This window comes from Procambarus clarkii, chromosome 55 (assembly GCF_040958095.1).
Source record: "Procambarus clarkii isolate CNS0578487 chromosome 55, FALCON_Pclarkii_2.0, whole genome shotgun sequence".
Lineage (NCBI taxonomy): Eukaryota > Metazoa > Arthropoda > Malacostraca > Decapoda > Cambaridae > Procambarus > Procambarus clarkii.
Genome location: NC_091204.1, coordinates 2,783,441 through 2,805,601, shown reverse-complemented (window position 1 = coordinate 2,805,601; position 22,161 = coordinate 2,783,441). Strand labels below are relative to the sequence as shown.

At 42.3% G+C, this 22,161-nt stretch overlaps 1 protein-coding gene across 1 annotated transcript in view; it reads right to left on the bottom strand.

The window, feature by feature from the left end:
- LOC138352863 (uncharacterized) overlaps positions 1-22,161 on the bottom strand; it is a 146,620-nt gene that overhangs the window by 6,826 nt on the left and 117,633 nt on the right. Inside the window, exons 3-4 of the mRNA XM_069305415.1 lie at positions 11,052-11,351; positions 10,694-10,874 (exon numbers count right to left, since the gene is read on the bottom strand). Coding sequence (XP_069161516.1) covers positions 10,694-10,874; positions 11,052-11,351 — 481 coding nt within the window. The remainder of the gene's footprint in view (positions 1-10,693; positions 10,875-11,051; positions 11,352-22,161) is intronic.

Genomic DNA, 22,161 nt, shown 5'->3' with positions numbered 1-22,161 from the left:
AAATCCAGGAGCAAGGTGCAGTTTTAGGCCTCACGCTAAACCCTTCTAAATGTGAAATAATATGTTCCAACCTGGGCATCGTAGAGAGAATAGAGGGTCTTCTGCCAAATATCAATATAACTAAACCTGAAGACAGCACACTCCTAGGAGCTCCCCTGGGGTTGAAGGCCATCGATGAGGTCCTTGATAAGAAAATCGCCGACCTTAAGAGGATGGATGGGAGGATTGAGGATATTGATGCTCATGATGCACTCTACCTCATTACCAGATGTCTGTTTTTCCCCAGGTTAACCTACTTTCTGAGGTGTTCACCATCTTACAGTAGCCAAAAAATAAGTGAGTATGACCGGTTACTGAAATCAATGCTAGAAAAAGCCCTTAACCTCTCTCTCGATGACCTACAGTGGAAACAAGCCTCTCTTCCCGTAAGACTTGGGGGCCTCGGAGTTCGAACAGCAACGCAAATCGCTGTTCCAGCCTTCCTGTCCTCCTTATCAGCATCCGACGACCTTGTGAAGGAAATTCTACCTGCCCACTTACATCAGCTGGCAGGTGTACATGATCCCAATTTTACACGCTGTGCCACAGAGTGGGCCTCTCGTGCATGCCAATCACCTCAACCACCATCCCCAAAAGCCCACAAGCAATCCAGCTGGGATGGCCCCATTGTAGACCAAGTTGCTGCAGAGTGCCTGGGTGCTGCAACAACACAACACGACATTGCTCGCCTCACAGCAGTAGCAGCACCACATGCAGGGGATTTCCTGTTAGCAACCCCAATGTCGGCCACTGGCACGCATCTCACACCACACGCCCTCCGAATTGCTGTGGCCCTCCGCCTTGCTGCCCCAATCCACACCAGATATAGGTGTATTTGCGGCGAGGTGGTGGCTGACAGGTACGGCCACCATGGCCTACTCTGCCAAAGCACAGGGGGATGGCACTCGAGGCACAGTGAAGTTAACGACATCATCAAGAGAAGCCTCACCACAGCTGGATGCTCAGCTGAAAGAGAGCCCCGTTACCTAACGCCCCGTAACTCTGATGCTCTTATTGGTCGCCCGGATGGTATCACAGTGAACCCCTGGAAGAATGGCAAGCAGTTGGTATGGGACTACACGTGTGTATCAACCCTGGCTAACACCTACATTAATCTCAGTGTTGCACAACCAGGTGGCGCTGCCACCCACAGGGAAGCAGCCAAATCCCGTAAGTATAGAGAACTGGATCACCACTACAATTTTGTCCCCATTGCTTCTGAGACACTCGGCGCCTGGGGTAAAAGTGCTACCAGTTTCTTGAAGGAACTGGGTTCTAGGCTCATTGAAACAACAATGGACCCGAGAGCTGCAAGCTTTCTTTTCCAGCGCCTCAGTGTGGCGAAATGCGCACTGCATCCAGGGTTCCTGCCCGCCATCTGAGGAGCTGGAGGAACTCGACAACCTATGATAACCATCTTTGTAGCCCATATGTAACTCCTTTTTTGTAACAAAGTTCAAATAAAGTAAATATATATGTGTACATACAAAAGAATGGGGGTGGTAGGAAAAGATAATATTAGTGTTCAGTGAGAAACCACAAGGTCTCCTCTGAATACTTTTTATTTTCTTCTCCGAGGCTATGGGTCCCCACATTGGCACCAGAGGTGGTACCCTCACAAACTTTTATATATATATATATATATATATATATATATATATATATATATATATATATATTTATATATATATATATATATATATATATATATATATATATATATATATATATATATATATATATACACTACACTACAGCCGAATTGAAAGCAAAGGTCAACAGACTAGTCGAAACTGTGAACGCCAAGAAATCAGGACTCCACCTGCCAAAGATTATTGGGGAATATAAACCTGGATATGCGTATGGAAATGTCAAGACACACAAGCCTGGAAACCCACTTCGGCCAATCATTAGCCAGATACCCACACCCACGTACAGACTAGCGAAGCGACTCAACGGCCTGCTGACTCCTTATGTCCCTTGTGCCTTCAGCCTGAAGTCGCCAAAGGAATTTGTTGACTTACTGTGGGGCACACGGGCCACAGGAATAAGAGCCTCGTTGGACGTAGAGTCGCTGTTCACTAACGTACCAGTGGACGAGACAATCGGGATGATAGCCGACAGAGTGTATCGTGATCCAGCCTGTACTCCTCTTGACATACCAGAAAATATCCTAAGGAAACTACTCCAAGCTTGTACTAAAGAGGCACCCTTCTTGAGCCCGGATGGGCACATGTATAAGCAAGTAGATGGGGTCGCCATGGGTTCTCCGCTAGGTGTCCTTTTTGCAAACTTCTACATGGGTACCATCGAGCAAAAAGTCTTAGTCGACATGAACATGAAACCGGCCATATACTGCAGGTATGTTGACGACATTTTTACACAGGTACCTGATGTCAGACATCTGCAGGAGTTGAAGGAGGCATTTGAGCGGAGTTCCGTGCTGCGTTTCACTTACGAGATGGAAAAGGATGGGAAGCTGCCCTTTCTAGATGTAACAGTCATGAAAAAGAGCGGAGATTTCCACACTGCAGTCTACACTAAGGAAACGAACATAAGAATGTGCCTAAATGCCAAAAGCGACTGCCCAGATAGGTACAAGAGGAGTGTTGTTAACGCATATGTCGACCGTGCTCTCAGCCACAGCTCAGAATGGAAGCAAGTTGACGAAGAACTCTGTAGGGTAAGGCAGGTCCTAGTCAACAACGGCTTCTCCAATGGTTTCGTCGAAGACATCATAAGAAGGAAAGTGAAACGCCATGCAACCTCTGAAGAGACAACCAACACAACACCTATACCCCCTATTAGACTATTTTACAGGAACTTCTTTTCCACAGCTCATAAAACGGAGGAAAGGGTCCTGAAAGATATTGTTAATAGAAACGTTATCCCTACAGACAAAAATCAGAGGATACAACTGACGATTTACTATAAAACCAGAAAAACGGCCAGCCTACTCATGAGAAACTCTCCAGACACAAAACAGAACGCTTTAAAATAGACTAACGTCGTCTATGCCTTCAAATGCCCTCTTGGGGACTGTAAGCTCCAAAAAACCCAGTATATAGGCAAGACAACAACATCTCTTTCTAGGCGTTTAACGATGCATAAGCAACAGGGCTCCATTAAGGAACATATAATCTCTTCCCACAACCAAACCATCGCCAGAGAAATCCTAGTAAACAACACAGAAATCATCGATAGATACAGCGATAGCAGGCGGCTTGACGTTTGCGAGGCATTACACATCAAGAAGTCAACACCAGCAATCAACAGCCAATTAATGCACAACTATATTCTACCCACCTCGAGACTCCACTCCAATATAGAAGCATCAAGAAATATGGACCAATAGGCTTTCTACAATCACTTCTATTCAGTACCCATTGTTTCATGTTCTGGCTTGTGTTGATGAAATTAATACATTATTAAATACCACCTCACCCCATCCACCTCACTCAAATGTAGATATAAACAAAATCGGAGATGTGTAAGTTCTATTCAGTTGTGTATGTGTTAACTAAAGTCTTTGAAAATGTAATAAGTTTTACGAAACACGCTCATGTGTCCCGTCAGACTAGAAATAAAAATGAATTTTGGAGAATTGATTTTTGAATTACCACCAACAGTGAAAAGAAATGTACGAAAGATTGAGAAAATTCGTGGTAGAATTATTAATCTTACTTTTTCGGTCATATTTAATAATATATGTCTACAGGAAAGACTGCTACCAAAATATACTAATATATATATATATATATATATATATATATATATATATATATATATATATATATATATATAAGGCACAACTCTCCTAAACACGAGAGTGAAGTATACAACTTTAGAACACTTTCCCACCAGGAGACTCGAACCCTAGCCAGCACAGAAGCCTTCCAGCAACTGGCATAACAGGTACGCCTTAACCCGCTCCACCACCTGCTCAGACCCTTAAAAGAGATGTTAATTTTGGAGTATTTAAATACCACAAAGATCACCACCTCCCAAGAGCACTAGAGCAAGTGAGGGGTCATTTATACGTTTATTTCATCAAGTCCCTGTTAATATGGGAGAACACTGTGTCTATGAACTTAAGGCACAACTCTCCTAAACACGAGAGTGAAGTATACAACTTTAGAACACTTTCCCACCAGGAGACTCGAACCCTAGCCAGCACAGAAGCCTTCCAGCAACTGGCATAAGGCGTACCTGTTATGCCAGTTGCTGGAAGGCTTCTGTGCTGGCTAGGGTTCGAGTCTCCTGGTGGGAAAGTGTTCTAAAGTTGTATACTTCATTCTCGTGTTTAGGAGAGTTGTGCCTTAAGTTCATAGACACAGTGTTCTCCCATATTAACAGGGACTTGATGAAATAAACGTATAAATGACCCCTCACTTGCTCTAGTGCTCTTGGGAGGTGGTGATCTTTGTGGTATTTAAATACTCCAAAATTAACATCTCTTTTATGGGTCTGAGCAGGTGGTGGAGCGGATTAAAGCGTACCTGTTATGCCAGTTGCTGGAAGGCTTCTGTGCTGGCTAGGGTTCGAGTCTCCTGGTAGGAAAGTGTTCTAAAGTTGTATACTTCACTCTCGTGTTTAGGAGAGTTGTGCCTTAAGTCCATAGACACAGTGTTCTCCCATATTAACAGGGACTTGATGAAATAAACGTATAAATGACCCCTCACTTGCTCTAGTGCTCTTGGGAGGTGGTGATCTTTGTGGTATTTAAATACTCCGAAATTACCATCTCTTTTAAGGGTCTGAGCAGGTGGTGGAGCGGGTTAAGGCGTACCTGTTATGCCAGTTGCTGGAAGGCTTCTGTGCTGGCTAGGGTTCGAGTCTCCTGGTGGGAAAGTGTTCTAAAGTTGTATACTTCACTCTAGTGTTTAGGAGAGTTGTGCCTTAAGTTCATAGACACAGTGTTCTCCCATATTAACAGGGACTTGATGAAATAAACGTATAAATGACCCCTCACTTGCTCTAGTGCTCTTGGGAGGTGGTGATCTTTGTGGTATTTAAATACTCCGAAATTACCATATCTTTTAAGGGTCTGAGCAGGTGGTGGAGCGGGTTAAGGCGTACCTATTATGCCAGTTGCTGGAAGGCTTCTGTGCTGACTAGGGTTCGAGTCTCCTGGTGGGAAAGTGTTCTAAAGTTGTATATATATATATATATATATATATATATATATATATATATATATATATATATATATATGTATATATATATATATATATATATATATATATATATAAATATATATATATACATATATATATATATATATATCGTACCTAGTAGCCAGAACGCACTTCTCAGCCTACTATGCAAGGCCCGATTTGCCTAATAAGCCAAGTTTTCATGAATTAATATATTTTTTCTAATTTTTTTCTTATGAAATGATAAAGCTACCCATTTCATCATGTATGAGGTAAAAAAAATTTTATTGGAGTTAAAATTAACGTAGATATATGACCGAACCTAACCAACCCTACCTAACCTAACCTAACCTAGCTTTATAGGTTAGGTTAGGTTAGGTAGCCGAAAAAGTTAGGTTAGGTTAGGTTAGGTAGGTTAGGTAGTCTAAAAACAATTAATTCAAGAAAACTTGGCTTATTAGGCAAATCGGGCCTTGCATAGTAGGCTGAGAAGTGCGTTCTGGCTATTAGGTACGACATATATATATATATATATATATATATATATATATATATATATATATATAAATATATATATATATATATATATATATATATATATATATATATATATATATATATATATATATATATATATATATATATATATATATATATATATATATATATATATATATAAATAATTGTGGTTTCAGTATTAGCGTAATTTTGGTAGAATTTGATGAATGACGAGGCTGTTGGTGAGTGATAGCCGTCGCTCTGTTGAGTAACGTAATTCTCGGGAGTGTTTTTCGGCCTGCGGGATCGATAAATCTCTCACCCATGTGATTTAAGGAGTGCAATGTGGGAACCGACCTGTGAGATTTATATTTATTTAACTTATATGAATTTATATTTACGTTAATTTATATACTTCGATAGCAATTTGTATAATGATAAGTGGACTGTATTTCTGCAATAATCTCATAATCTCACAAATCGATCCTCTACACATTAGGGGGGGTTTATATTACACATATGCAGCCAATCAAATTACAGTAATAGCTACATACATTGATGAGGTTCCTTCTCTTATAGTACAGCAGGTTAGTCCACCAGGTATAACTAGAGTGTAGACACCAAATTATCCTCTTTGAGGTAGCTTCTATCACCCAGTAACTGGTGTACATAATCTTGCATCCTCGTCTTGACCTGTCAAAAGTGCGCTAGCTGTGAAGCCAGAATCCTATATATGACAAGCTATATCAGAGAAAACACTATACAGTACATGGAACATTAAAGACCTGGCTTAATTACCTTTAGTATGAGGCGATTTCGCGTTCTAACCGGCTAACCCTATATCCTGACATTAATGGCCATAAATGAATGATAAACGGGTTTCGGATAGACACTTAACTTGTATTTGTAGACAGCGTGTTGACAATGGTACACCTTTGGGTTCCATAACACTACGTCCAAGTAAATTTAACAGGAGCCGAATTTGCTCCCGTGTGAGCCTCTGGTCTCATATAACAACAATGGCTGCCCTCCTTCCTCCACTCTGACGCCTGGCTTACATTGTCCAGATTTCAGAACGTGATAGAAGGGTCACATTTACTCTACTTTAATATTGATAATTAAGTTAATTTATATAAGATGTTTTTATGATGGTAAAGTCCAAAGACTAATGTATTTAAGAATAATTCCCAGCAGAATAGCTGGTGAATTATAATAGTATGTGGTGATGATATCCCGTTTTCTATAGACGGTAATTCCACTACAAGTTACGTTTTCTATGGGTAACTTGTTTATACAACACAGCTCTTATCTGTCTGTATGATATATTAAATGGTGTTGGATTTTCCGACATGCAAGATCTCCTTAGTGTTCCCAGTAACGTTTGATAGCTGTAGGCTACATGTGTCAGCCGTAATTATATATATATTATCGTAGTGTCACTGTGCCCAGTGTTATTGTGTTATTTACTGTGGTGATTGAAATGTGTGGACCTGTGTTCTAAGGGGTTATTTAGAGCGCACTGTTGGTCATTTGCAACAGTAAGTAAGTGTTGGGCAGTATTCTACTACTTGGAATTTTGAGTACTTGCCGTGTGTGTGTTATTACAAAGGGGTTGTCAATTATGGTGATTGTTGCTAGTGTTGAGCAATCACCGTATGTGATTGCAGTTCAGTAAAGTCATTGCGGGGCAGTGTTCTAGAGGGTTTATGTCCTGTATGTTATTTTACTAGGTTATGCAGTATTGTTATTGCAACCGGATTGTAACGTAAATCACTGTGATTTGTCATTGTCGTGGGTGAACTCGGCTGTAGACGAGTACTTGGGTTTTATATTTTCCTGTTTATCTGGTAGAACATCGAAGTCCAGTATTTAGTGAGGGGATTGCGAGGCAATTAATATAACGTAACCAAGGAAACGCTCTTTGCTCTAAGAGAATTTGTTCTTTGACAATTTGAGTAACGTAGAATACGTTTAGCTTAATTTACTTTCTTGCAAAGCAGCTACGGTAGTCTCAGGGAGCCTAGCCATCAGCCAGATATGAATTAGAGTATTGTCTGTCGTAATTAACGGTCAGTGGGCCGGGTAATTGACGTGTTTCAGGAAGTCAAAGTAATTAACCTCGATCCGTGTTCGATCGACTCACACGAAGGCTCCATTGTTCCATTAATTTAACGTCGTTATTTATCTGCCCGGAAGTACCGGCACTTGATTGACTCGTAGGAGGAGTAACGTCATTTTAGAATAACGTAAACGTGGTGCCTAATTACTGTTATTAGGCACTTGAATAGGTCTGAGTATGGAAGGCTTAGACGGAATTCATACCTTAATGTAAATTGCTGAGCCAGTGTGAAAGGTTGCATATTTAATTGATTAATTATTGACCTTGATGATAGTAATTAATTAACGTAAAAGTAATCACGAATGATTACCGTTCTCTTAGCACTTTGGACATTGTAAATCAGAGTTTACCATCGCTGAGTGATTAGTAACCGATTAACGTAAATTAACGTAACTAGTAAAGAGATTAATCAGCTGTCTGTGAGTACAGGGATTAATGGGATTTTCTCACTGAATGCTCGACGGGTAGAGTGTTGTGTAATTTCCGCGTTACTAGTGACAGTTGTGTTATTAATTTAACGTAAATGTTATTGTGTTATTAACGTAAATCAAATTGTTATTGATTGTTGATCGTCAGGGGGACGGAGTGTTAACATAAGGATTAATATGAGGAAGGGTTGCTGGAGTTGCCAGTGAACCCATTAGTCATTGTTGTCATTGAAAGGCTACTGATTTTATTGCATTGCAACCGCTACTGCAGGTGTAGACTGCACAGGGTGTAGAACAGTAGGAGGTTACTGGAGACGTGTTTCAGAACCTACTGTGTCATTTGTTGTAATTGTGATTTTAGATCTGTTAGTTCTTGTATCTTGTTAGGTTAGGTTAGGTTAGGTTAATCCTTCCTTCACAGGAAGGATTTCGAGTAACGTCATTGACATTTCTTTTTGTTTTGTTGTAGTAGTTAGTACTTTATTGAATAAACTAAGTTGTTATGTTGAACACTGTCTTTTCGTTACACCCCCACACATTATTATTGCCCTGTAAGTGTACTGTCACACTCGACTATAAAAATTGAGACTGATTCAGAGTTTTGGACCAAATATACGGCACCACACAACAATAAATTATTGTTGTGAGAGCCCAGGACCAACTCATAAGATTCATTTCGCCGAATGGCGAAGGTCTGCGACCAAGTGGAGGAGATTTCAATTTTATTGGGTGTCTCAGCGTTTGCTCGCGCCTAGTCAATTGTTCATATATGGTCCTAGAGTGAGGAATGAGCAGCTTACTACACTTTGTGTGTTAGCTAAGCAAGTCCTTCCTCAGGCGACCTAATTGAATATCACGACACGAATAAAGGTTAAAGAATAAATAAAATACTTAGAAATTTTCCGAGCTCAGTTCCTCAACCATTTCACTTATTCCACTAATCTCAAACTCTCACACTGTGATCACTCATTCCCACGGGAGATTCGAGAACGATTTCCCTTATGTCTGAATCGTTCAGAGTAAATACTAGGTCGAGTCTTGCTGGTTCATCATTGCCTCTCATTCTCTTGGGACCCTTGACAGGCTGACTTAAAAAGTTTCTAGTCGCCAGGTCCAATAGTTTTGCTCTTCATGTTTCCTCACCTACATGTGGTTCTTTGTTTTCCTAGTCTATCCTTCGGTGATTAAAGTCCCCAATTATGAGCAGATGGGAGCAATTTCTACAGGCAGCAGCGGTTGCTCTCTCAATTATAGTGCTAACTGCTATGTTGTTTCTGTCATACTCTTGCCTGGGTCTTCTTTCATTTGGTGGTGGGGTTATATATGACTGCTACAACTACTCCTCTTGATCCTCCCATCGTCATAGTACCTGTTATGAAGTCTCTGAACCCTTTGCATCCCGGAATAACCATCTCCTCGAAACTCAATTCCTTTCTCATCAGTAGAGCCACTCCGCCTCTTCCCCTTTCTTTCTTCTCTTAACCTATTACACTGTAGTCCTGGGAAAACACTGCATTCATTATGATTACTGAGAGTTTTGTTTCTGTGAGTCCAATTACATTTGTGTTTACTTCCTGTGCTCTTTCCCTAAGTTCAGTTGTCTTGCTTGTAACCCCATTTATGTTCGAGTACATTACATTGAAGCTGACTCTCCTCTGTCTATTCTCAGTTTCTGTTGATTCATCTGGAGTTGGAGGGCAGGAGGTGCCATGGGGTGGGAGGGCCTAGCAAGGAGGACCTGGGAGGCCAGAAGGGTATTAGGTGGTGTGGCTGAAGGGGTCGGAGGTTGGGGGTTAATTAGGGGATGGGATGAGGAAGCAGGAGGGGGCATGTGGTGGGAGATCACGGGTTGTGGTTTGCAGGGGAGACTGGGTTGGGTTGACCGGGAGGCTGGGGGTTGGGGAGGGAAAGGGAGCCTGGGAAAGGGTGGGGTCAAGGAGGAAGGGGGGTTGGGGTAGGAAGGAGAGCTTGGGGTGGCGGAACTGGGAAGGGCATGGGCTGGAGAAACAGGGAAGGTCAATAGGGGCAGGAACAGGGAGGACCTGTGGAAGGGGTTGGGGAAGAAGACAGGCATGGGGGAGAATGTGGTGGGCCTGGGGTCAGAGACCAGGGAGGGGGCATGGTCTGAAGAGGAACTTCACTGTCTGGGGAGGTGCAGGTGATTGTTGAGGGATGGCTATGGAGATGGATGATGAGAGGCTTCTGTTATAATCCACCCTGGGGTTACTGGCTTGTTGGTGGGGGGAGGGGGGATTCCCACTCCCCTCTGAGGTTCCTGGAGCTACTGATCTGAGTCTTGTGACTCCCATATTCTAAACCCTTTCTTTGCGTTTCCTTGCTTCTGCAGCCTTCCTTCTCTCTTCCCTCGTCATGTCCCTTTGCAGAGAGACGTCATCACATCCCCCGAACCTCATAAATCTGCTCTTTCTGGATAGGATTTTTTATTTTATTACCTCGTTCATTAGAACTACCTTTATCAGTCGTTTCCTTTTCTTCTTGTAGATGCCCAAACTGAAAACCTTCTCTATGTTGCCATTTGCCTCTTTCATATCCAATCTCTTCAAGATCTCTGTCATTGTTGCTCGGTCCCCCCTTCTCCCTCCTCCTGACTGGATCCTTCTGGTTCCTGTACTCCTACAATTATAAAAGTTTTTTTCCTTTCCAACATTTGTTCAGTACATTTTGCACCTTCCTGTGAGGTAGCTGCTTTCATAGCTTCTGCCTCTAAAGCAGGCTAGGCACTTTGGATGTTTTGCAGTATTTCTGCAAACGAGAGTCCCCCCTGGAAGGCGCCCTCCATCAGCTTCGTACCCTGTCTCCAGGAGGTTGCATACCCTGTACTGGTTTGAATTCTGATTTTTCCCTCAGTCTCTTTATCTTCTCCTTGGCTTCCTCCAACTCACTTTTTTGGCTATGTATTAATGCTTGCATTTCCTGCAGGTCTCTGCTGAATCCCACTTTCATTTCCTGCAGGTCTCTGCTGAATCCCACTTTCATTTCCTGCAGGTCACTGCTGAATCCCCCTAATGTCTGGCTGATCCATTCACAGATAGTATGCACCATTCTTCCCTGTCCCTGTCTGTGGTGATGTCCCTCGATCATTTTCCCTGGCTGAGGGGTATGGGGATTGTCATTTGTATCCAATTTAATATGTATGTACTTTTCCCCTAATCAATATTATTATTATTATTATTATTATTATTATTATTATTATTATTATTATTATTATTATTATTATTATTATTATTATTATTATTATTATTATTATTATTTTTATTATTATTTGCATTATTATTATTATTATTAACAGAAGAAGACCATTATGAAACAATAGCTGACTTTACTAGGGTGGACCGATAGCTCCAGTCCTGCCATCGTCAGTTAGCCAATATAACCTTTATAAGCATCGTACACCATAAACCTTTGCAATATAATGTTGGCAATACTAGCTCAATTAAAGAGAAACATTGTTGCCATCACCATTCAACCAATATAACCATAAATGGTATGTAACTGATGATATTAGAGAATTGACTGAAGGAACATCGTTGTCGTCATCAATTAACAATGACCTTCACAGATGCGCTGAACACCACTATTAGTTATCTTATCATTTCAGCTTAAGGCATGAGCAACACGATGCTACGCCTGAATATATTATTATGATTTAAGATATCCTGCTTCACAGTAGTTGTTAGTAAAATGTATAATGACTAGTAAAATGACTTGAGAAGAGAGCAATATTGTGTTTTCATTGTCAAATAAAGAAGATGATGTCAAATAAAGATGAAATGTCCATGTAGTACGGGCTATGGTGAGCCCGTAAATGTGTTCAGTTATTCGTGATAACCTTGTTACTGTGATATTTGGGTCAAAGTTTTAAATGTTGGTATGGATTCCTCCTTTTTCCCTGTTTCTTTTTCTCTTCTGTTTTAGTGCACTGGTTTTAGTCTTGTTTTAATAACATTATCTTGGTGGCGGATATAGATGCAGAATGCTCACTAATGAGTTCCATTCCTCTACGGCTTTTCTAATCATTGTAGTCGCTGTGGAATGTGCATCTAATGCAGCTGCTGTTGTTGGATTAATGTTCAGTTTGATCCGCAGGGTTTCAGTAGCTTCACATTCCAGTAAGTAGTGTAACAGGGGCGCCTCTGCTTCTGTTCCACAGATATGACACTCTTTAACTATTAGGTTTATTACCTCCCAGCAGCACTTGTAACCAAGTCTGAGTCTGTGTATGGTTACTGCAATGTCTCAGGAATTATTTTTGCCAGGCTTGAATGAGTAGTAACCAGTGGCTTGTTGTGGCATATCGCAGTGAATCTTCCTTCTGCTACTTTGGCTCTATGAGACGAGGGAGGCAAGGGCATGAGTAATGCGAGAGAGATGAGGAGACGGAAATCTAAGAGGAAGAAAAGAGCAAGGGAAAAGGTACGGTTGGTAAGGTGTAATAAAGGGAGTAATAATAGGTATAATAATGGGAACGTGAGAGAAAAAAGAAAAAGAGAAAGAAAGAGAAAAGAGAAAAATGAAGGGCAGGCTTATGTTAGGTCACGTATGTTAGAAAGTTTAGAGCATTTGAGTATATGCCGTGAAAGGGAAGAGTCAACAGCAACAAAGCCAGGACTCAGGTTCATGTTGGGCAGGGTGTGTATCAGAACTGATTCTACAAGATGGCGTCTGTGTAGAGTAGAGGCAGGAAAGTTTAGGATGAAAGAAATTTCGTTTTGCTTGAGAATAGGCACAGTTCATAAAATGTAAAGGGTAACCAAGGGGAGAAAAAGATTTATAAATAAAGGAAATTTTAGAATCAAGAAACTGAGGGTCGCAGATGTGTAGAGCGTAGAGGAAGAGAGAGAGACGAAGGACGAAGGAGTTAACTTTTCTTAACAGAAGGAGGATGGTAGGAAAAGAAATAATTGTACATGCCGCTATGCATGGGTCTGCGGTAGACAGAGAAAATGAACCCGGGCACAGAGCTGTGAACGTGAACGTCAAGAAAAGGAAGGAGGGAATTAGATTTCCATTCAACTTTGAAATGTATTGAAGGTGCCAGATTGTTAAGAGAGGAGAGGAGAAGAAAAGCTGGAAAAGACTAAGGTCATGGGGCCATTAAGCAAAAATATCATCAACATAGCGAAGCCAGAGAGAGGGACGAGTATCAGTAGAGGGAAAAAGAACAGTTTCAAAGTATTCCGATAAGAGATGAGCATGAACAGGGGAAAGAGGGGAACCTAAAATTTTTGAGAAGTATTTACTGTTGAAAGAGAATGAGTTAGAATCAACACAGAGTCTGATGAGTTCGAGGAAAACGTCACTGGGAAGCAAGAGAGGAAGAAGGCCCTCAGTCGCCTTCTGTCTAAGGAAAGAGAGAACGTCATCGAGGGGAACAGTAGTGAACAGAGAGTCGACATCAAGACTAGGCATCTTACAGGAGGGCTGCAGGCGCAGTCTTTCTATGAGTGCCCTGAGAGTGACGAAGGTGGGCAGGAGAAAATGGCCAAGGTAAGGAATCAAAGTTTTAGCTAGCCAGGAGGCAAGAGGGTAGTCGACAGAGCCCCCTTGAAGAAATGATAGGGCGAAGAGGAGCACCAGGTTTATGAGTCTTAGGTTGACCGTACATATAAGGAAGAGAAGGACAGATGACTCGAAAACGATTAATAAGATCGAAGTCAGGAGGGTAAGGACGAGAGAGCTGTCTTAGTTTGCGGTTGAAGGAAGTTTTATGGCCATCCAAAAAGTTAGAAGTCAGGGAAGTAAGACATTTGTTCTCTGGAGGTAGTCCACACGCTCAAGGACAACCACCGAATTGCCTTTGTCGGAAGGAAGGATAAGAATGGAGTTGTTACATTTCAGGGAGGCAAGGGCAAGCGGGAAGTAAAATAAAGGGGCAAGGAGCTCAAAAAATATTCGAATATAATACAAATTAATTGAAAGCGTTACACAAATCACGATTTTTTTGGCAACAGCATCGTGAATGTTTCATCCCAATACGTTACAAAATAGATTTTATTTGACTATTTGCCCAAAAATGGGCAGATAACACAATTAAAAATGAATATGGAATTATGATGTATATTGTTATATCATATAATTACGTTGCCCAATGTCAATATTTGTTAATATCACCAATGTCCATTTTTTTAGGGGGGAGGACAATTTTTTTTTATAGATTTGTGGTATTTTATCTCCTTTGTTAATAATCTGATTTTGCTGTAGCTTCTACATCTTCGAGAATGCACACCCATCACTATGTATGTAACAATTACTTTATTTTCTACTAGCTGTACCCGGCCACGCGTTGCTGTGGTTCAGCAACGCATATGTGTTGCTGAGTCACAGTAACCTTCCCCTGTCTCACAGTCTTCCCAAACATTCCCCCCTCCTCCCCCGTTCCTTCGTCCTCCCAACCATTCCTCACTCCCTCGTTCCTTTTTCCTCCCCTTCATACTCCACTCCAGCATCCCCTCGTCCACTTAACCATTCCCTACTCCACAAACCCCTCGTCCTCCCCACAATCTCCTACTCCCCGTCCCCTCGTCCTCCCTACCACCCCCCCTCCCCCGTCCTCCCTACCATTCCCTACCATTCCCTCTCATCCCCCGTCCCCTCATCCTCCCCACTATCCGCCATTCTCCTGTCCCCTTTTCCTCCAAACCATTCTCCGTTCCCCTCGCCCCCACCATCCCCAACTCCCCTGTCCCCTCGTCCTCCCCCACCATTACCCTTTCCCCTGTCCCCTCGTCCTCCCTACCATTCCCCCACCCTCCCCCCATCCCCATGTCCTCCCTACCATTCCCTCTCCTCCCCCGTCTCCTCATCCTCCCCACTATCTGCCACTTTCCTGTCCCCCTTGTCATCCCAACCATTCTCCATTCCCCTCGTCCCCACCATCCCCAACTCCCCTGTGCCCTCGTCCTCCCCACCATTCCCCACTCCCTAGTTTGATGATCAAATGATCTGATGTTCCCATCAGAAAATTGGGAACATCAAATGATCTGGGGCTAGATTCACAAAGAAGTTAGGCAAACACTTACGAAACTGTACATATCTTCTCAATCTTTGGCAGCTTTGTTTACAATTATTAAACAGTTAATGAGGTCCGAATAACCAGGAGGCTGTTTATAAAAATAACAACAGTTGATTGACAAGTTTTCATGCTTGTAAACTGTTTAATAAATGCAACTAAAGCCATCAAAGATTGAGGAACGATGTACACTTTCGTAAGTACTTGCATAACTGCTTCGTGAATCTGGCCCCAGATGTCCCCATCACAGAAATATAAGAAAAAAAGTTCAAAAAACGAAATGAAAATAACGAAAAAATAGAAAAAAAACTATACTCAAGAAATGAACGGTATGGTTAACAACACAGCTCAATTCCAACGCAATGTTACACAAAATAATTGAATCAAAAGTAATATAAATCGAAATTTAAGAAAATTCCATTTATCAATGAAATCAGAAACATTGAAATGGAATTGTAACATATTTAGCATAGCATGTGTTGATCTTATGTGCAACAGATGGCGCTGTTTTTCAAAAATGCATGTTTTTACCTGTCACATGGGGGAGCATCTATATAGTAGGCATGTGAAAAAACGTGCCTATTCGAATGCAACGTTGTGTCAAAATTTCAAAACAATCAGTGAAGAACTTGCAGAGATTACAGCGTGTGTTGCTCATACGACCAACAGATGGCGTTGTTTTTCAAAATAAGCATGTTTTTTCTTGTCACAGGTGAGGCATGTATATAACAGGTATATAAAAAGATGCACCTATTCGAATGCAACGTTGTGTCAAAATTTCAACGCAATCGGTAAATAGGTTTCGAAGATTTCCCTCACATGAAACACTGTTTTTCAGAAAAAGCATGTTTTTTTTTACCGTCACAGACGTGACATCTATATAATATGTATATAAAAACCTGCTCGGATGAGAATGGAATGTGGTGTGAAAATTTCAAAGCAATCAGTGAAGAAATTCCGGAGATTAGCGATTATAAACAAAGGAACATTTCCATTTTTATTTATATAGATTGCATAAAAATACTTGTATAATAGACATAACCCAAGATGTAAGAAGATTATAAATTTTTGGAGCAATCCACATAAAAACGGAAAAATCTACCAAGAATACCCAAATTATGGAACTATTCACCTACCCACCATGAGAGTAAGAACAAGACCGGAACATGAAGATGCCAACATAGAAGACATTGCTCAACATGCTATGAACAATTCACGTGAATCATGGGCCTGACGTGCTTTGGGCCCTATTTTCGCCTTTTTCTTCAAACTTTAACGCCTTACTTTTCTCCCCTTTATGCCTTATTCTTGTCCCATTTGTATTGGTCTACTTGGTCTACACCTGACACCCTCCCCCCTAATGGTATAAATCCAATATCCTTTGTACTTTAAAATCACTTGAGAATGAACCATGTAGGTTCGAAACGGTGAGTAATTTTATAACAAGTGTAATACAGTCTACAATTATTTATTGATTTTTCTTTACCTCGAACAAATGTAGTGATCTGTACACAGCTCATAACCCTCCTCTTCCCCTAGATATGGCCTGAGACGCCTGGACAGTGTCCCTTGCCTGCCCTTGACGTGTTTATGACCGATGTCGGCTCGAAGGAAGGGAAGGGAGAACAGGAGAAAGAAAGGCGAACGAGAGGAGGTAAGGGGAAGGAGATGTGGAAGGGGAAAGGGGAGCGCTATTATCTGTGTACTGATCACTAAACGAAGATGACTTTTGAAGAACTTCTCTTCCAATTAAACCAAGATGTAAGAGCACTGTTCAGAGGGATAGAAACCCTAAACAAGAAAATAATCAATACAGAATGAGCAGTCATATTCAGTGCAACATGTATAAATGAATACCTGCTGCCAGTATTCACCAATATAACTCCACATGACCCAGCAGTCTGCAACACAGAGTTTACAGATATATGTAGGCAAGATGTTGGGGGCCGAGAGGACAGTTCGCTAGACATGTGATACTGTGGTCCCGGGTTCGATCCCGGGCGCCGGCGAGAAACGATGGGTTTCTTTCACCCTATGCCCCTGTTACCTAGCAGTACATATGTACCTGGGAGTTAGTCAGCTGTCACGGGCTGCTTCCTGGGGGTGGAAGCCTAGTCGAGGACCTGGCCGCGGGGACACTAAAGCCCCGAAATACACTCAAGATAACCTCAAGATAAGAAGATCTCATACAGCATCAACTTAACGCGAAGAAGGAAGCCCTCCAAACCCTTACAGAGCAGTCTGAATAGCAGTTAAATAAATGGATCCAGTACAATATCCCCAACCAACTCAAGCACACCATCAACAGTGAACTACTCAAACTAAAACAACAACACAAAACCTATTTAGAAACTAAGACCCTCCGAAAATTGACCGCCCTAAACGATGGACAGTTAAAGATCCCTCGTCCAAAGGATGGCTACATAAACCTCGCAACTTACGATCTTACTCAGGACCAACAAGACCTCACTAAACTTGGTCTAAACTGTCAATTATTTTCAAAACCAAAAAAGCATCAAAAACGCCTTGCGGAAAATCAGCTTTCTGATGTCCAAAATATATAAATTTTTTAAATGTAAAGCTTGTCTAGTCAATCTCCATCTCAACTTCATTCATCACAAAATAATTATTACTGTGTGACAGATTTTTAGACCTTGTTTCTCACAATGCAACGTAACGTGGAAAATCAGCTATCTACTATCCAAAATAAATATCAGTTTTGAAATATAAAGCACAATCGACTTGGGAATGGTCCAGGATAGACCGAAACATCGTCGTACCTTCATTTTCTAGGGTGAGGATTGGTCAACATGCAAAGCGTGTCTAGTCCTTTACATCCAACACCAAATGAATATTATTGTGTGTGTGTGTGTGTGTGTGTGTGTGTGTACTCACCTAGTTGTGCTTGCGGGGGTTGAGCTCTGGCTCTTTGGTCCCGTCTCTCAACCGTCAATCAACAGGTGTACAGATTCCTGAGCCTATTGGGCTCTATCATATCTACACTTGAAACTGTGTATGGAGTCAGCCTCCACCACATCACTTCCTAATGCATTCCATTTGTCAACCACTCTGACACTAAAAAAGTTCTTTCTAATATCTCTGTGGCTCATTTGGACGCTCAGTTTCCACCTGTGTCCCCTTGTGCGTGTGCCCCTTGTGTTAAATAGCCTGTCTTTATCTACCCTATCAATTCCCTTGAGAATCTTGAATGTAGTGATCATGTCCCCCCCTAACTCTTCTGTCTTCCAGCGAAGTGAGGTTCAATTCCCGCAGTCTCTCCTCGTAGCTCATATCTCTCAGCTCGGGTACTAGTCTGGGGGCAAATCTTTGAACCTTTTCCAGTTTAGTCTTATCCTTGACTAGATATGGACACCATGATGGGGCTGCATACTCCAGAATTGGCCTGACATATGTGGTATACAAAGTTCTGAATGATTCTTTACACAAATTTCTGAATGCCGTTCGTATGTTGGCCAGCCTGGCATATGCCGCTGATGTTATCCTCTTGATATGTGCTGCAGGAGACAAGTCTGGCGTGATATCAACTCCCAAGTCTTTTTCTTTCTCTGACTCCTGAAGGATTTCCTCTCCCAGATGATACCTTGTATTTGGCCGCCTGCTCCCTACACCTATCTTCATTACATTACATTTGGTTGGGTTGAACTCTAACAACCACTTGTTCGACCATTCCTTCAGTTTGTTTAGGTCTTCTTGAAGCCTCAAACAGTCCTCTTCTGTCTTAATCCTTCTCATAATTTTGGCATCATCCGCAAACATTGAGAGAAATGAATCTATACCCTCCGGGAGATCATTTACATATATCAGAAACAAGAGAGGACCGAGTACAGAGCCCTGTGAGACTCCACTGGTGACTTCACGCCAATCAGAGGTCTCACCCCTCACCGTAGCTCTCTGCTTCCTATTGCTTAGGTACTTATCCATTGGAGCACCTTACCAGCTACACCTGCCTGTCTCTCCAGCTTATGTACCAGCCTCTTATGCGGTACTGTGTCAAAGGCTTTCCGACAATCCAAGAAAATGCAGTCCGCCCAGCCCTCTCTTTCTTGCTTAATCTTTTTCACCTGGTCACCTGGTCACCTACTAAGCCAGTCAGGCAAGATTTACCCTCCCTGAACCCATGTTGTCGATTTGTCACGAAGTCCCTTCTCTCCTGTGTGTGTGTGTGTGTGTGTGTGTGTGTGTGTGTGTGTGTGTGTGTGTGTGTGTGTGTGTGTGTGTGTGTGTGTGTGTGTGTGTGTGTGTGTGTGTGTGTGTGTATGTGTGTGTGAGAGTGTGAGTGTGTGTGTGTGTGTGATTGTGTTTGTGTGTGTGTGTGTGTGTGTGTGTGTGTGTGTGTGTGTGTGTGTGTGTGTGTGTGTGTGTGTGTGTGTGTGTGTGTGTGTGTGTGTGTGTGTGTGTGTGTGTGTACTCACCTAGTTGTACTCACCTAGTTGTGTTTGCGGGGGTTGAGCTCTGGCTCTTTGGTCCCGCCTCTCAACCGTCAATCAACAGGTGTACAGATTCATGAGCCTATCGGGCTCTGTCATATCTACACTTGAAACTGTGTATGGAGTCAGCCTCCACCACATCACTTCCTAATGCATTCCATTTGTCAACCACTCTGACACTAAAAAAGTTCTTTCTAATATCTCTGTGGCTCATTTGGGCACTCAGTTTCCACCTGTGTCCCCTTGTGCGTGTTCCCCTTGTGTTAAATAGACTGTCTTTATCTACCCTATCAATCCCCTTCAGAATCTTGAATGTGGTGATCATGTCCCCCCTAACTCTTCTGTCTTCCAGCGAAGTGAGGTTTAATTCCCGTAGTCTCTCCTCGTAGCTCATACCTCTCAGCTCGGGTACTAGTCTGGTGGCAAACCTTTGAACCTTTTCCAGTTTAGTCTTATCCTTGACTAGATATGGACTCCATGCTGGGGCTGCATACTCCAGGATTGGCCTGACATATGTGGTATACAAAGTTCTTAATGATTCTTTACACAAGTTTCTGAATGCCGTTCGTATGTTGGCCAGCCTGGCCTTTGGCGCTGATGTTATCCGCTTGATATGTGCTGCAGGAGACAGGTCTGGCGTGATATCAACCCCCAAGTCTTTTTCCTTCTCTGACTCCTGAAGAATTTCCTCTCCCAGATGATACCTTGTATCTGGCCTCCTGCTCCCTACACCTATCTTCATTACATTACATTTGGTTGGGTTAAACTCTAACAACCATTTGTTTGACCATTCCTTCAGCTTGTCTAGGTCTTCTTGAAGCCTCAAACAGTCCTCTTCTGTTTTAATCCTTCTCATAATTTTAGCATCGTCCGCAAACATTGAGAGAAATGAATCGATACCCTCCGGGAGATCATTTACATATATCAGAAACAAGATAGGACCGAGTACAGAGCCCTGTGGGACTCCACTGGTGACTTCACGCCAATCGGAGGTCTCACCCCTCACCGTAACTCTCTGCTTCCTATTGCTTAGATACTCCCTTATCCACTGGAGCACCTTACCAGCTACACCTGCCTGTCTCTCCAGCTTATGTACCAGCCTCTTATGCGGTACTGTGTCAAAGGCTTTCCGACAATCCAAGAAAATGCAGTCCGCCCAGCCCTCTCTTTCTTGCTTAATCTGTGTCACCTGATCGTAGAATTCTATCAAGCCTGTAAGGCAAGATTTACCCTCCCTGAATCCATGTTGGCGATTTGTCACGAAGTCCCTTCTCTCCAGATGTGTTACCAGGTTTTTTCTCACGATCTTCTCCATCACCTTGCATGGTATACAAGTCAAGGACACTGGCCTGTAGTTCAGTGCCTCTTGTCTGTCGCCCTTTTTGTATGTTGGGACCACATTCGCCGTCTTCCATATTTCTGGTAGGTCTCCCGTCTCTAGTGACTTACTATACACTATGGAGAGTGGCAGGCAAAGTGCCTCTGCACACTCTTTCAGTACCCATGGTGAGATCCCATCTGGACCAACAGCCTTTCTAACATCCAGATCCAGCAGGTGTCTCTTGACCTCCTCTCTCGTAATTTCGAACTCCTCCAAGGCTGCCTTGTTTTCCTCCCTTTCTCCTGGCACAGTGACCTCACCCTGTTCTATTGTGAAGACCTCCTGGAACCTCTTGTTGAGTTCCTCACACACCTCTCTGTCATTCTCTGTATACCTGTCCTCGCCTGTTCTAAGTTTCAATACCTGTTCTTTCGCTGTTGTTTTCCTTCTGATGTGACTGTGGAGTAGCTTTGGTTCGGTCTTGGCTTTGTTTGCTATATCATTTTCAAAATTTTTCTCTGCTTCTCTTCTCTCCCTGACGTACTCATTCCTGGTTCTCTGGTATCTCTCTCTGCTTTCTGGTGTTCTGTTATTCCGGAAGTTCCTCCACGCCTTTTTGTTCAGTTTCTTCGCTTCCATACATGCCTTATTATACCATGGATTCTTCTGTTGCTTCTCGGATTTTTCCCTTTGGGCCGGGATGAACCTGTTTACTGCCTCCTGACACTTTTGGGTAACATAGTCCATCATACCCTGTACAGACTTATCTCTGAGGTCTGTGTCCCAAGGTATTTCACTTAGGAAACTTCTCATCTGTTCATAATTCCCCTTTCGGTATGCCAGCCTTTTGATTCCTTGATTTTTTTGATTGTGTGTGTGTGTGTGTGTGAGTGTGAGTGTGAGTGTGTGTTTGTGTGTGTGTGTGTGTGTGTGTGTGTACTCACCTAGTTGTACTCACCTAGTTGTACTCACCTAGTTGTGTCTGCAGGATCGAGCATTGACTCTTGGATCCCGCCTTTCGAGCATCGGTTGTTTACAGCAATGACTCCTGTCCCATTTCCCTATCATACCTGGTTTTAAAATTATGAATAGTATTTGCTTCCACAACCTGTTCCTGAAGTG